General features: G+C 41.9%; 2 protein-coding genes across 2 annotated transcripts in view; both read right to left on the reverse strand.

The window, feature by feature from the left end:
- Positions 1 to 260, reverse strand: part of lamb1a (laminin, beta 1a) — a 37691-nt gene extending 37431 nt beyond the window's left edge. The window contains exon 1 of the mRNA XM_083666726.1: positions 125 to 260. Coding sequence (XP_083522852.1) covers positions 125 to 155 — 31 coding nt within the window. The 5' untranslated portion in view covers positions 156 to 260. The remainder of the gene's footprint in view (positions 1 to 124) is intronic.
- Positions 261 to 3201: 2941 nt separating this feature from the next.
- lamb4 (laminin, beta 4) overlaps positions 3202 to 16177 on the reverse strand; it is a 33840-nt gene continuing 20864 nt past the window's right edge. The window contains exons 25-39 of the mRNA XM_083666725.1: positions 15665 to 15974; positions 15221 to 15378; positions 14839 to 15063; positions 14392 to 14609; positions 13964 to 14060; positions 12356 to 12725; positions 11948 to 12111; positions 11397 to 11599; positions 10219 to 10422; positions 9607 to 9751; positions 9211 to 9418; positions 8609 to 8744; positions 8343 to 8513; positions 6168 to 6321; positions 3202 to 4355 (exon numbers count right to left, since the gene is read on the reverse strand). Of these exons, the coding sequence (XP_083522851.1) occupies positions 4219 to 4355; positions 6168 to 6321; positions 8343 to 8513; positions 8609 to 8744; positions 9211 to 9418; positions 9607 to 9751; positions 10219 to 10422; positions 11397 to 11599; positions 11948 to 12111; positions 12356 to 12725; positions 13964 to 14060; positions 14392 to 14609; positions 14839 to 15063; positions 15221 to 15378; positions 15665 to 15974 (2900 nt within the window). The 3' untranslated portion in view covers positions 3202 to 4218. The remainder of the gene's footprint in view (positions 4356 to 6167; positions 6322 to 8342; positions 8514 to 8608; positions 8745 to 9210; positions 9419 to 9606; positions 9752 to 10218; positions 10423 to 11396; positions 11600 to 11947; positions 12112 to 12355; positions 12726 to 13963; positions 14061 to 14391; positions 14610 to 14838; positions 15064 to 15220; positions 15379 to 15664; positions 15975 to 16177) is intronic.

A 16177-nucleotide genomic window follows, 5' to 3' on the forward strand; every position in this document is an offset into this window, starting at 1 on the left:
AAATGATCATTATTTTTTAAATGCACATATGCAACCGCAATGAACACGCAAAACACACGTTAAAAATAGTTATACTAATGTAAAAAAAAAAAAGGGGGGATGAAATGAAAGGAAAAGAACTTACATAGCAGTGTCGCAATTTGAAATATCAACATTTCTGCGGAATATTTCTCCACGTCTTCTCTCCGGTTGCGCGTGCTCTGCTTGGGACTTCAATAGTATCTTATGGTTGTACTTCTCACCGCTCTGCGTCCCGCAGAGTCCCCACAGCTCTACAACTCGACTAAGGAATGAGTCAGTGGAACAGCCTGAAGTTTCTCTGTCCCCCTCCTCCGTCAAGCATGCGCACAGTGTCTCTCCCTCCCCCAATGCTACTATTCGATAAGTCCAGTAAAGATTTTTTTCTTTTTTTAAAGTCACCAACGTTAACTTCTATCAATTAGACTACGTTTCTGAGATTTGTTCATTGACAAATTTTGTTCATTGACTATCAATGGTGGTATAGCTGTATTTGTGGCAAAACGACGTTGTCACCATCTCACTCACATTGGGGAAAAGTTCAAACACACACATCTGATGAGGTTTTAACATGAGATACCAACCCCCACCTCCTCTCATCTAGAACAAAGGACATTCCACCACGGCAGGAAGCAGCCCTTTGTGTCCCTAGGCACAGGTAAATTAGGGGTATGTCTAGGTAATAAAGTCTTACTATTAATTTACTGTAGTTAAGTCAAATTTGGTAAAGAGAGCCTTGAATTTTCCCCCTCACCAAGTGAAGCTCAAGAGTATGTACCACACCACTACTTGTGGTTATTGAAGCCAATGAATCCTAAATTGTAGCATTTTACCTTGTAGCCTGTACATGTGTTGGTAATGACAGATCAGTTGAACTACTACCTACAGCAAACAAATAACAAACAAACTCCCTTGTGTTCTCTTGAGTTGTGTTGAGTTGTGTTATGTTGTGTTGTGTTGTGTTGTGTGTGTGTGTGTGTGTGTGTGTGTGTGTGTGTGTGTGTGTGTGTGTTGAATAGCACAAGCTTCAACCAAAGCTGCAGGAGAAACAAGGCAGAGGTCCTAATTCAATTATCTATGAGGAGACAGAAGGGGGACTGTGGGAAAAGATTAAATGAGCGTTTTCACTCTGAGAAACTCCATGGCTACAACCAGTGACCATGTTCAAATATGAAACTACCTCAGAATTAACTGTATGGGTCCCTGGCATGCAGTGGTAATTCTCAGTCATTCATTCCTGTTGAAGATGCTAGAAAGGAGTAGGCTACAACAGGTTTCCTAAACCAGAGAAGGGGTTTCACTTGCAAACTAAATAATGCATTAGTTAAAGGGGCAATCTGGGATTGATATCCTTAGGCATTGTTGATATCAACTCATTGATTCTTGAAGAATATAAAAAAAATGCCTCATGAGCTTGTTTCAACTGTCTTACCAAATCAAAACCCAAAATATCAGCTTGTTTTACACACGCTGTATACCTTAAAAACATAAATTTTAAAACTATCATTTTGACCTCATGGAGCCTTGCATCCATAGCTCCATCCCTCAACCGTTTACCAAAAAAAGTGGCCGGTCGATTGTCCCTTTAAAACAGTACCATCCTTTTCTCTCATTTTGAAGAAATTCTTGATCCTGGATAAAAAACAACAACCTATCAACATGCCCAACAACAGAAAAGATTTTTTAACAAGTTAAAAAATCCCTCAAATCAACTTTGCAATCAAAAATACTAGGTTATGTATAGGTAGGTTGCAGTAGTCCCTCTAATCTTCTATCCATCTGACCAGTGACCTGCATTTAGGCAGAAACATCACTAGCCTGTGGATGCCTTTCTAATAAGATAAGCCTAAAACACGTCCAGGAGGCAGGGAGGAAATTCAGAACCTAGTTTGAGTCACATTCTCGGGGGTTAGTGGGATAACCCTCCCCTGGGGATATGGGTCTGGATCACGAAGACCCAGCTCCATTTGGTTCCTTGATCCCTTGCACTAGCCCCCACCCTGTCTGAGTTCACAAAGGCCTGAAAGGTCTGGAGACGTGGAACACATGTTGATGGCACCATTTTGTTCCAAAAGTATAGCTTTTACCATATTGCATTCACCTATCAAGTCTGTGAGGGTTTAGGGGTCAAAATAGAACTAGGCCTCAGATTCACTAGGCTGGATTCAATCAAACCTGTGTGTGTGTGTGTGTGTGTGTGTGTGTGTGTGTGTGTGTGTGTGTCTGTGTGTGTCTGTGTGTATAGATATAGATATAGATGCATCTTCAGAAACCAGTATGCATCTACTTGTAAGGAGAGAAGATTTACTATTTTCACAGTACACTACCCAAAACCATTTGGATATTTAGTTTGACTATGGGACAGAGGGTGTACTCTAGTAGTATTGAGCCCTACTGTAGGTCTCACTGGAGCACAACAAACATGCACTTAACCATTAACAGCTGAATGGAAAGGACATTAAGTGGTGTGTTCTCACAGCTAGAGTGGGTAGTGAGCTGGAAAGAGAGCGAGTGAGTGTTTAGCCACATGAAACATGTGAGATGAAATGGGATTTTTGTTGTTGTTGAGGTAAACAGACTTGTTTTTCATGAAGGCATAAGAGAAGGTTGGGTCTGTAAAATGTGTCCCTAGAACAAACAATATTTTAGGGAGTGTGTGTGTGTGTGTGTGTGTGTGTGTGTGTGTGTGTGTGTGTCTGTGTCATCAACGATGACCCCACCAGTGCCCCCCTCAAGTCACTCACACACTCACTGACATCATAACACATATGCACACACATAATTATCCATTGCAGACTCATCTTCCACTGTAATTATCTGTACTGTCAACCTGTCATTGGCATTGTATATTGCCATTCCATTGTGTACATTGCTTCACCGCTGCTTATACTGCTTATACTGTTTATATATATTTTTTTTATTTCTATTTTATTTTAAAACTTATTGTTGCACTAATCTGTGGTACTGTCGCTTTTGCATTTCACTGTATGCACTTGTAGGCATGTGACAAATAAAGAATCTTGAATCTTGAATCTTGTGTGTGTGTGTTTGTGTGTGTGTGTGTGTGTGTGCATGACAAGGACAATGAACATTTAAAACCCCTCTATACAAAATAAAAGAGGGAGGGAACATTCCCAGGGCTAGAGAGGTGACTAATAGACACATTCCAAACCCAGCAGGAGACACATTCCAAACCTGATCGTCTGTTTAATCTTGTTACTGTACATCTGCAGCTACACTGGGGGTACCAGGTACTATGGTGATAGAGGAGCTCAATTCAACGTACACAGCTTCACAGACAATGGCAACAGTCAAATTAAACTTTGACTTAATTAAATGAATCATGAATGATTACCTACTTTGGCCAGACAACAGAGTCAATAGGTTAAAGAGACGGAGAAAAACTTGGAAGAAAGAGGTAGATGAACACTGAAAGATGGCATGGTTGAATGTTTCGTACAATTACATATTACATTTATAACTCTCCTACAATACGGTATCTTAGAGCATATATGCATGCACAGTATTACAGCAGTTGAAAACTGTACATCACTTTTTAATTGTAATATCATATACAAGTAAGAGATGTGGAGAGCAGGAGTCTCTCATGTCTCCCTACCTCCTTTGGTGGTCTCTAAATGCCCCCATGTGTGTATCAAGAGAACTACACAGTCTTGTAAGGATTGTAGCAGGAACATTTGAGGTAGAAAAGAATGGGATTTCCCCAATTCAGATTAAAGTAGGAGTATGTTAAGCTGATTTGGACATATAAATCCTTATACTTGAGTGAACCCATCTGTAACATGACATCAGTCTTGGACCAGGTTCCAGACACAGGTCCTATTGTGCATGTCTTCAAGAAAAGACTGAAATAAACAATAGGTTTTGTAAACAAAATAAAAGTTCTGCATTAAAAATACTTCTCCACTCCAGTACCACATGCTAGCAAGGATAATTACAATAAGCTTATTTGATGTTTATTCCTTGACAGGGTTTGGGGTAAATTCAATTGCCCGTACTTCTTGATGAGGATATTTTGTCTATGCAAGAATGTATGAAGTTGACTGAGTTGCCCCTTCCCTGTTTTTTGTTTGAAACGTAAATAGTTAATAATAGTAAGTAATGTGCTAGAGCTGTTGATGTCACCTGTACCCTACATCCATGCCCTGTATATCCTCTCAAAGCTAGAGTCCTTAATCTTTAGAAACAGTTAATATACTCGTCCACACGGGTGGAGATGTCCTTACGGATGGATTCCACCATCTCAAGCAACATGGCAACCTCCTTGTCCTTGTCCTCTTTGCTTGTGATGAAATCTTTGATCCTTTTTTCCAAATCTGGAAACCAATACAGAGATAGACAAATGTCATGATGAGCTTACATCATTCTTTAAATTATGTTACAAGTCAGTTCAAGGCAAGATTTGCGTCCCCCCCCGAAAGTAAGTACCTGTAACAATTATTTTCTTCCCTTTCTCTAGCACTGTGACTGCTTGTGGAACTTATTCTTATAGAAAGTCTTACTTGTGATGATTGTGATGTATAGTTGTGTCACTATAGGCGAATGTAGTTATTAGTCGTACATTAGTCATCCTGGATAAAAGTGTCTGAAATGTAATGTAAATGTAATGTGTTGCAAAAATTCAAATCTCATCGTCGTAGTTATAGTTAAAGAAGTCTCATTCCCAGACACTTCCGCCGAATGCGGTGGACCAACGAGTTAAACTCGGCCTTCATTAAGCCAATATAAAGACCGCCGAAAACGGACACCGCATAGCCATTGGCTTAATCGGCTTAATCTATCAACCAATCATCTACAACAACACCTTCTCCCTAACCCTCCCCCTGTTTACGTTCCTACTCTACGACATGGACATGTCAGAAGAAGTTTATGATGCAGTTCTGTCACGAGTGTGCAAACTGCACGCAGTAACATCAATAAAAGATGTTGCCAACGGGTTATGGCAAAAGATTAATCGACCAGGCACGGCCAACACTGTGCTCCATGTTAGCCGAAGACCACCACCATCAATGGCCAGACAATCCGATGTCAATCAAGGAAGATCAAGCAAAGGTGTTGCAAGATGAAGATCCTTGACAACCACTTATCCTGTGCGGCGAACATCACAGCGACAGCACGCTCTTGTAGATTATTCCTCTACAACATCAGAAGGATATGTCCATTCCTCACCAGAGAAGCAGCACAACTCTTAGTCCAGACACTTGTGATCTCCTGCCTCGACTATTGCAACGCACTCTTGGCCGGGCTCCCCGCCTCCGCCATCAGATCTCTGCAGCTCATCCCTGCTTCCCTACCGGGCGGCAAAGGGAACAGCCCCTCCCTACTTGCAAGCAATGGTCAGCCTCCAAACCCCGGCCAATCACTGCGCTCCTCTACCCCGTTTAAATGTAAATGAAGGGATACTTGCTGTGATCGCTGGCAGACATGAAAACCAGGATAGTAAAATTGCACACATAGACTTCAGGATAGTGTTTGGCTTGCCCAAGACATTTGTTGGCAAGGATCAATGGAGAAGCCATCTGCAGAGCCCCGTGTTTTGGAATTAATTGGAAACCATGGTGGATGAAGTATACACCGCGGTCCAATGGTTAGTATAGTATAGTAAAGTATAGTAAGTAAGATATTGTTATCTATATCTCCGTTTGCAATTATACTGTTGACTAGACTCCTTCTCTACTGGCTATTGCAGCAAGTTGGTTAGCTTAATGCATTTGTCATTTATTTTGACTTCATCATTTTTGACAGCAAAGGACATAGCTAAAACAAATGAAATGGGATTATCTGGCCATGACATTGGTGGTCTGTTTCTACATATTGTGGTAGTTTTCCCCACAAGCGTGTATCCGGCTTTTTTATCCTCTGTGAAGCCATTATTAGGTAGCTTGCTATGTGCTTTGTGATTCGCTAAAATTAAATGATGACAAATACTTTACTCAGTTAGGTCATTCCCATAGAATTCTATGGCCACTCCCACTAAGGCCAACTTTGAGTGGTTGATATTCCAGGCTTATCTGTGCTGTGCGCAATAACCTGGGGACTACGTTAGACACAGACACATTTCACTGGAATTGAAGTTGTGAACCATCCTGCATGAATCACCCAAGCTCACCCAAGGCCTCATACTGTACCTTCAATTTCCTGCATTTTATCTTCAACCTTTTTCTTAATTTCCTCTGCTTCCATTGTGAGGTTCTTCAGTCGTTCATTTGCAATTTCTTGAAGGTCCTGGTTTTTGTCTCCCTCCTTCAACTTGTTAAACAGGTCTTTCACCTTGTCAAGCTCCTGTTAAAACCATAGACATAAGGTTTGTGTAATACATTCATAATCATAATCAGTTTGTTACATCCTCATGAGCATGACTTCTATGATCATTCAGAGCTTCTGGTTCAGTCTACTGTATAATGGTATCTATTGTTGTTATTCCCCTTTGTCTGTTGTGTGGTGAGAAAACACATTTTAAAGGGTTTGGAAAGTCAACAATAAATGGTTCCAATTGTGTTTTGTGTCAAAGTTGAGTATCATTTTCAACATCCACCAACATTTTAACCCAAAAAACGTCAATAAGTATGATAAAACACAGCATCTTGTTAGGCTCAACTTTCTGGTCAGATAGTTCTGAGGGCTGTATGGGCGTGGACTTTGCACACTTGATTGATAGCTCCCTTTCAAAGCCTCCTACATCACACAAACAAACAAACTCACATGGCTAGCTACAGATGGTTTAGCAAGAAGAATAGGTCTCATTCAGCCATATATGCATGAATCTTCTGACTGATTTCAAAGAAGATGATTAGCTAAATAATGTTAGCTAGTGCAGTAGCATGATGTTTGATTCTAAAATGTTTTTTTAATGTAGCTAGCTTTCTGCATTATCATACATGACATTAATCTGTTTAATGTGCTTATAGTTCTGTCCTTTAATTACCAACTATTTAGCTACTGTTGTAAATACTGCTAACTAGCTAGTTGAAGGAGGAATCAGGTGAAATGAGGCGAGAGGAGAGAGGGATAGAGATAGAGATAGATATAGACATAGACATAGTATATAGCGATAGATTAGACAAATGGATAGATATAGATTAAATAAATGGATGGTTATAGTTTAGATTTGATAAATGGGGCGAAACGACTGTGCGTCGCAGACGTTAAGAGGGAGATAAAGAGGGACCGAGAAGTTTTATTTGACTACTGCTGTGGGCGGAGGATTATGTGCACAGACAACATTCTGATTGGTGCATGCAATGAGTGGAGAAACATGACAAAAGGTTTCTCCCTGCGTTGATCCCGCCCAATTTAGGCCCAGTGATTGTATGAGAAGGAAAATTGGGATGTTTAGATTGATATATCTCGAAATTTCAATGTAATACATTTCTCATACCTTTTTGGTGCTTATTATATACATACAAGTCAAGCAAGGAATTGAATTGCCAGACCCTTTAAGGACAATCTAGCACATGGTTGGGATCAATTCTATTTCAACTTTGTCAATTCATAATTGACCATCATCATGATTTCAATGTACTGTATATTCCTCTGCAAACTTGATATAAATGAAACTGACCCCAACCCTGATTGGTCACACCCAGTTCTAGGCCTAGCCCCAGCCCCAGCCCCAATAATTTGTGACTAGACGTAGGCTACTACTTTTTACATTTGGATGTTGTTGACATCTAGTCACAGTTTGCTAGACACAGGGGATGCAGGGACTTAGTTTTGTATCTTATCTCAGGCATTTCCCAATTTTAGTCAGCATTCCAAAAGATGGCCACCGGAATTCACGTGACCCTTGCATCATTTAGCTACATGCTGTGCATGTCTGACCTGTATTCAATTGTATTTTTGAAAGGACGATAAATAAGATGAATGTCGTTGAAAAGTGCATTTATAATTTTTTAGTTAGGCACTTTTGATACAAACTGTGTCTCAGCGGGGTCATTTTTTGTCGATACATGAAAAAGTCTCAGACTATCTGTCCATAGGACTGTATAGAGGAGCATGCTGCTCTTCTGCCGCTACTGAAGTACTAGCTCTGTTCAGACGTTAATAGATACCTCAAACGACAGGTATTACACTGCGACCACGGCTGTTTCAAGCTTGTCCAGGACCAAAACAGAAACAGACCTGATCGATCGTCATCGGAGCAACACAATATCAAAACAAAGCATTCAGAATGGGTGGCGCCACCATTGGGTGAAAGAAAAAGAAACAAAGCGGCCGAGGAAGCTCCCAGGCGATTTAGAGTGCAATATTTTCGCTTTGGACGTTTGACTTGTACTTTGCAGCTGGTGTGAATTAGCACTTACAGTTTCAGCATCTGTGGCATTAGCTAGAGCTGCGTCTGCGTCTGCTTTTGCGTCTCTCGCCTGCTCTCCATTCATCTTTGTCTTGTTCTTCAGAGCCTCGATCTCATCCAGCAAGTCTTTAATTCTGGTGGAGTTTAGGTCTGGCTCCATATTTTTCAGTTTCTTCTCAATCTGTTGGCCGGAACGGATAGACAGTCAGCGACATAAAGATATACACATACCGACAGATGGATGAATGGTTGGTTGGATGGATTAATTGAAAATACCTCTTTGATTTTATCCTCAGCCATGTCTTTACTGTTCTTAGCGTTCTCCAGGTCTTCGCTGACCTTGTCCTGTGCTTTCTCTGCATCTTCCATTGCTTTCTTTATTTCATTAACATCAATATTCTTGACTCTGTTCCTACAAATAAATTGACAACCAAGCATACAAATGTTTGTTTCGACCACAGGGCACAGAACAATCTAGTGCAGGAGCAGGCTTAATCTATGTCTGGGAGACTGCTTGTAGATGTTCACAAATACAATTTAGGCTCAAATGTTTGAGTCACTATGAATGAGGAGATTGGGTTTCATCTGAGTTGAGTGTTAAATGTGTGTAAGGGTAGAATTGGTTGGCTATAGCTTATGAGTTTTATGTTTACATTTTATGGTTTAGTGTTTTAACATTTTAGCAGATGCTCTTATCCAGAGCTTACAATGAATGAACACTTTTAAATAAGGACTTAGTAAATACATCAATATATTAGGGATGAAATAACCACTCGATACAATCATCATACATAAAAGCTTCCACAGAATACAGCACGAAGGCACAATAGACACCATATAGCAACTCTGTTTAGCATGTAGCATGATTCTGCACTAACCTGATATCCATGGCTTTCTCCTGTATGTCCTGGGCAATCTTGGCCTGGTCCTCCAGACTCTTCAGATCCTCCTGAAACTCTGTGAGGTTGGACAGTATGCCTCGGATGTTCTGGATCATGGTGCGTATCTCGTCTGGTGAGCCTGGCAGCTGGATGGCCAGGACAGCCTCGGCCAACTTCTCAATGTCCTCTGGTGCCACCATCTCATCTGTTTGCAGGGAACATTATTGAGTCAGGGCAAAACACATGGATAAACAGCCCACCACAACTGGCCTTTGATTACTTTGAGGCAAATTAGCGCATGCTGAATTGATGGCCTCTGTGTTCATTGGTTCACTGTCTGGTTTAAATCCTGTAGCCTCCTTTAAAGCTACATTGAAATGGCTGTGTACAGACCTCTCAGGTAATCCTTGACCTTCTTGATAATGTCCTTGGTGTGTTTCTTCTCCTTCTCAAACTTCTCCTTGCTGTCATTGATCTTCTTCTTCAGCTTGTCCGCCTGATCCTGAGTATCCTGGGTCATCTCTTTAGCCTCGTTGATCTGAAAGGGGATGGACTGAGACTTAGAAAGAGATGAATTGTGCTTATCCAAACAGAATGGACAGAGCTGGATGATACTGTACAAAGCAATGAAAATAAAATGAATGTCTGCTCTCTGTTAGCTGCTGCCAAACCAGGTTTATTACGTAAACAGTAGACAGTAAACATCTCATAGACTGTGACATCACCAGTGTAACTGGCAGGGTTTGAATCAGGGACCTCTCGCATGGATGATATAGACATACACCATTATACATATAAGAGGACATCTTCATGATATGAGAGCTATATCTGAGCTTAGAAGTTGCAGGCAGTGCTACCTCATCACGAAAGACTGTGATTCCAAATCACCTCCGATACATCATTAGTCAAGTCAAAGCATATATTGTGTATATTAGTAAATGTAGTGAATAATGTAACCTTTAGATTAACATATTCAGTAGTAATAAAAACACTTATAAGACTTGCCTTAATCTTGGACTCCCGTAGATTGTGGAGCAAGCTAAGAATGTCATTCTCGACTTGTTCAGCAGTTTCAGTGGCGTTTTTGCTCACAGGGACGCTCCCCTTGCATGTCGGACCTCCGCATTCTCGCAGTCCCAGGATGTCTCGACAAAGTGCACCCCCACACTCCGACTTGGAACATTCCACTTCACCTGGCGCTCCACAGATCTGGCATACAATAAAAATATTGAAGACAAGTTTCTAGTTAAACCCTTCTGACTTCCTGTAACAAGGTTACTAAACGTTAGCCCTCAAGGGTCAGAGTGTCAGTTAGTATGTATCGCTGCCATTCAATCAGTGACTGATTTAGACCTGGAAAACTGGGCTAAATAGATAAATGGACTCTGGCTAAAAATGTATTATAATAACCAGATCTTAATACCAGTGGGGAAATAAAACCAACAGACTGTGGGAGCAACTAGTGAATTGGATTGTAAAGGACAGGAATGTTCCTGGTAAATTTCTAAACTTTCCTGGAAACATTCAGAACATTGGTAATTTATTGGAATTTAGGGAATTGTCAATATATCATTTGAAATTGTAATACATTGAATCACCAATGATCTATACAGCTTACTGGATACTCTCAATGCAAAAAAGAGAAATGTCTGAGTTTTCTAGATATAAAAACAGTGATAATCCAGTTTCACAAATAAACACCCCCTTTGCTTTGGAACTCCTAACCTCGCTCAATGCAAAAAGTCCAGCAACAAGTTACACAAGAAGAGTCCATCTGAGTGCAATAAGAATAGTTGACACGATTTCAGAATAAATACCACTTAAGCTAAAAGAGCAAGAGACGAAATTAGGTGATTGTGAAATTAGGTGACGTTTGATTGATTTTAGATACTATTACATACAACACCAATACATTTATCCAGCAAATATACTACCATGAGGCTTATCACTTGATATAACTGAAATCTAGATTTGTTCACCTACTACTACAATGCTGTCTCTTAATGCATATGTTTTTAAGCCAGCAACATTCAACATTCAAACACAAAAAATACTGGAAATACGGTTTAAAACACTTAAGTTACCATGTTTTTTTGTAAGTTACCATGGTTTGGGGAAGTTTGCAACCAAATTTATCAAATTCAAATAACTTTATTTTCCTTGTGAGGGAAGAAACAACTCACATTTTCATTGAGCTCAGCCACACTCAGTGCTTTAACCTTCTTCTCCAGCTGCTCCATATCCCCCTGGGCGCTACAGCTGGCCAGCTTATCTTTAACCGCCAGGCGTGTATCCATAGAGTCTTCCACAGCCTTCTCAGCCTTCTTCACCCGCTTCTCATCAATCATGTACTCCTTGTGTAGCTTCCTGATCTCATCAAGGGCCTCTGAAACAGTGTCAAAATAAGAGTCCTCCATAAACATTAGAAATACATCAACATAAAAGTTAGTTAGTTCCCCTAAAAGTTAGTTAGTGACATTCATTTGGTCAGAATAAGAAAACACCAGTTTTACTGTCCCAACAAATTAGCGATAAGTGTTAGCAGTTACGAGGCAGAAGGAAGACTGAATCCAAAAAGACAACTAATGTTCTGACATGAACCATATAATGGAAATCATTGATGTTTATTTTTGAGAGAGTGGTTCTGGAAGCTGTATGATGACTTAACTGAGAGGGACAATCCACAAGGACCTTACTAATATTATGGTTTAGGAAATATTGAAGTGTCATTTACCCTCCAACTCCTCTCTGTCTGTGTCTGGTGGCTCAACGCTGGTTTTGTCCCTTAAGTTATTTAACAGGTTCTTGAACTCGTGGCGGATATTGTCAATCTCGGTGTTCAGAAGTGACGATGGGTCGATGATGATTGCATTAGGATCTATGGTGTCTTTGAGCTTCCTAGGAGGAAAAACATTTATACGGTCAAAACGTTCAACCATGAAATTTAGTTTTCCTTGCTGTTGGTGTATTGTGTAAAATATATGTAATAATAGCTGTTCCTGGACCTCCCTACTAGGGTTCCCCCCGATGAATAATTTCCACTTCCACCATTACTAACAGTGTAAGATATGTATGCACTGTATATTACATGCGATTGGTATGGGGAAAGGACACAATATTACCAGACATAATGTTTACATACCCGATCCTTAGACACAGCTTTTCCACCTTCTTCACCTCAGGCAGGGCACGCCCCGTCAGGTTCACCAGCCAATCCAGCTTGGAGTGCATCTCCAGCATGCGTTGCCACCGGCGACTGTATCCAGGCTGCACATCGTCGCCGTGTCGTGGGATGAAGGTGCGCATCCTCTGGGCAGCACGTTGGACATCTGTGACGTTCTCCGCCCACAGGATGGAGCAGGGGTGGCAAGGGGTGCAGGCGGGGAAGACTGAGTCGAACCCGGGGGCGCACTCGTCACAGAAGATTCCAGTCACGCCGACGCGGCACAGGCACTCGCCTGTGTAGGTATCGCAGGCGGGGCGCTCCGTGCCCTCCATGTTACAGTCACAGGCTAGGGATATTATGACGGAGGGGAGAAACAAATGTTATCCAGTGTTATCTTATGATGCTGTTGTAATATGTGTATGTGTTTCCAAATATTCTCTGTACTGTACTTGTTTAGCTTTTCTGAGTAGTCAGTACTTTTACTCTTACTTGAGCACCTGTTGAATAAAGTATTGTACTTCCAACAATCTGTTACGGAGTACAAAAATGATTAGACACTGCGCTTTCTGATCTGCTCTTCTCCACTACATGATGTCCACCCTCACTCTCCTGTCCCCATTGTACCATGTCACAGCAGTCCCTGTATGTTTTTAGGATGTTTTATGTCTAGTTGCTTTTTGTGTGTGTAACTATTCCCCTTAATGGTCCAGTTTGTAGTTTATGAGCTTCAAGGAATGAGATCACATGATCAAGAACGTTCAGTGAAGAGCGCTGTTTGGTCTACAACAAACAAAGCACATTAAAATCTGGTGTTGAGGTCGAGCACTGGCCTACGTACGTTTTGTTTGTTTACAAGGATATGCACATGTTTGCTGCTATGAGAAATCGTAGCATATGTACGTTTTCACATTATTAGTCTGGCCAGAGGGGGCAGAAACACACAAAGCTACATACTTTACCTTTAATTATCCTCAATTCAAACTTCAGTTTTTACATATAGATGTCCTGGGAAAATCATAGGCTGCATTCCTTTTTCTCTCCTATTGTTTCTAAAGATGACACTATTAAGGTGATAGCAACATCACTTATTAATTGCTTTTTTTTTCCTTTATTTGCCTGAGTAATGGAAAATTACCTTTTACTTGAGTACTTTTTATGAGCTACATTTTAACTTTTACTTGAGTAGTGTCCTGGACTAGTACTTTTACTTTTCAAATACATTTTCACTGAAGTACTTTCAGGATTTTCAGTACTCTTTCCACTGATTATACTCACATAGTGTGCCCTAATGACCAGTGATGGTTTATTTCCAATGAATCCAACCGAATTTCCTGTTCACAGCGTTATAAAGGTGTTGACAGAATCTATATACTGTATCTATTTACATGTATCCATCCATCCGTCCGTCTGTCCAGCCCATTGCCTCTATCTCTCTGGCCCTGTCTGTAAACATACCTGTCCAAAAGGGTAGACACTCCTGTACTGTTCAGCCAGCAATGCCATTTGACAACCAAAGCTGCCAAATTCTAAATGATTGAGCCTTTAATTACTGTATCTGTGTGTACTGTAATAGCCATCACTTACAAATGCACTGCAGGTCCGGGTTTCCAAAGTGATTCTCTCCACACTCGTCACACTGTCTGCCTCCAAATTCAGGAGAACATTGGCACTGACCAGTCACCTAAAGAGACACACAGACACGGACACTGACATAGTATAAACAAAATGGCACAATTTAAAGTGTCTTTAAATGGGATCATGACTGTGTGTACATTTCTAATTGATGCACTGGATTTTGACAGGACTAGTAACATCAGGGAGATCCCATAAGATACAATCTAACATTTGTTGACTGACAGATTTCTAAAACAAAACAACAGACAACAACAAACATCCTTACATGATAAAGTGGTGCTTAGCAAAACCAACATCTAGCACATACATTTATGAATCAACCGTGCTTGTATGTGCATGTATGTGGTGACTGCGATAGATGAGTCTTGGGGCCTTGCCTTGTCACACAGATTGTTGAGTGAGTTGGTAGGGTCACAGTTGCAGGGTTGGCACCCCGACTCTCCCTGGATGTTCCAGTAGCCGTCCTCACACGTGTCACACAGCTCGCCAAACGCCCCCCGCCGGCACTGACACTGACCTGTCTGCGAGTCACAGAAACACGGGCTGCCCAGAGGGCACTGAAACACCTCCGTTCCCCGCCGGTCACAGGAACACTCTGTGGAACACACACACACACACACACACACACACACACAGACACACACACACACACACACACACACACACACACACACACACACACACACACACACACACACACACACACACACACACACACGCACACACACACCACATGATTCAAATCCACCAAATGCCACATTCATACCTGTGATTCCCCATTGTCTGTACCCACTCATAAGTTCTTTTTTTACTTTCTTCTTTACCTTTGCAGTCCTGGGCCAGTGCGTCGCCATAGTAACCAGGCTTGCAGCTCTCACAGCGCTGTCCCTGGGTGTTGTGGAGGCAGTGCAGACACTCCCCCGTCACTCTGTCACACGCGCCACTGTCACCAGGGTCGATGTTGTTGTTACAGGGACACTCCTCGCAGTGGGCTCCCTGCGCAGTCAGGTCGCCGTAGAAACCAGAGATGCAGACATCACAGTGAGGACCTTAGGAATGAGAGGGAGTAGGGGTTGACCGAATAGCAAGTGTGACCGAATATGGTACACAAGTGTGGTGTGTAACTGAGGTTTTTACGACCTAACGACCTAAACCATTTTTTCTCAATCCAAACACGCGTGCGCACACACACACACACACACACACCTGTGTGTCCAGTCAAGCAGTTACAGGTCAGGGCCCGGGACTCTGGGTCCTTGCTGCAGGATGTAGCGAAGAATCTCTCACTTGACTCAATGTCTGGACACAGGCAGGGCTCACAGGGATCCCTGGAGATGGGGTCACCGTAGTAACCCTCCACACACCTGAAACACCCAAACACTTAACATTTACACCATGGATAGATGGATGGATGGATGGATGGATGGATGGATGGATGGATGGATGGATGGATGAACAGTTGACTAGGCCTGGCCGAGTGCACAAGAAAGACAAATCACAAATAAAATCAGAAATGTGAATCAGAATGAATAAATAGATAAATGAATGGATGGATGGATGGATGAAAATAATGAATAATTTCATTAAATGCATGAATTCAATAATCAGTCCATTGAATAGCACACACACTCATCATCACTTCACACACACCTGTCACAGTTAGGTCCGGTAGAGTGTTCCCTACAGTCGAGGCAGGCTCCGGTCTCAGGGTCACACAGTTCAGCCAGGCCATTACACTCACAGGGACGGCAATGGGGGAAGCCATAGAAACCTGGCTTACAGCTCTCACAGTGATGTCCCTGGGTGTTGTAGAGGCAGCGCAGACACTCCCCCGTCACTCTGTCACATGCGCCACTGTCATCAGGGTCGATGTTGTCGTTACAGGGACACTCCTCGCAGCGGGCTCCCAGCGCAGTCAGATTGCCGTAGAAACCAGGGCCACAGGCATCACAGTGAGGACCTTAGGAATGAGAGGGAGGATGTCATGGTTCTGTCTGACCACCGGAGGGCGGCAGAGACCGCCCAAGAGACTAATTGACACACAAGTGTTTTAGATCCTGGCTCGTTAAGATTCCTTAAGAGAGGTGTGTTTCTGTTGATTCATTGCAGAAGCTTGGATTGTTTGGAATGTACTCTAGTCTCCTTAGTAGATCCCTAGTCTAA

Source organism: Argentina silus (genome assembly GCF_951799395.1).
Source record: "Argentina silus genome assembly, chromosome: 3".
NCBI classification, from domain to species: Eukaryota; Metazoa; Chordata; class Actinopteri; order Argentiniformes; family Argentinidae; genus Argentina; species Argentina silus.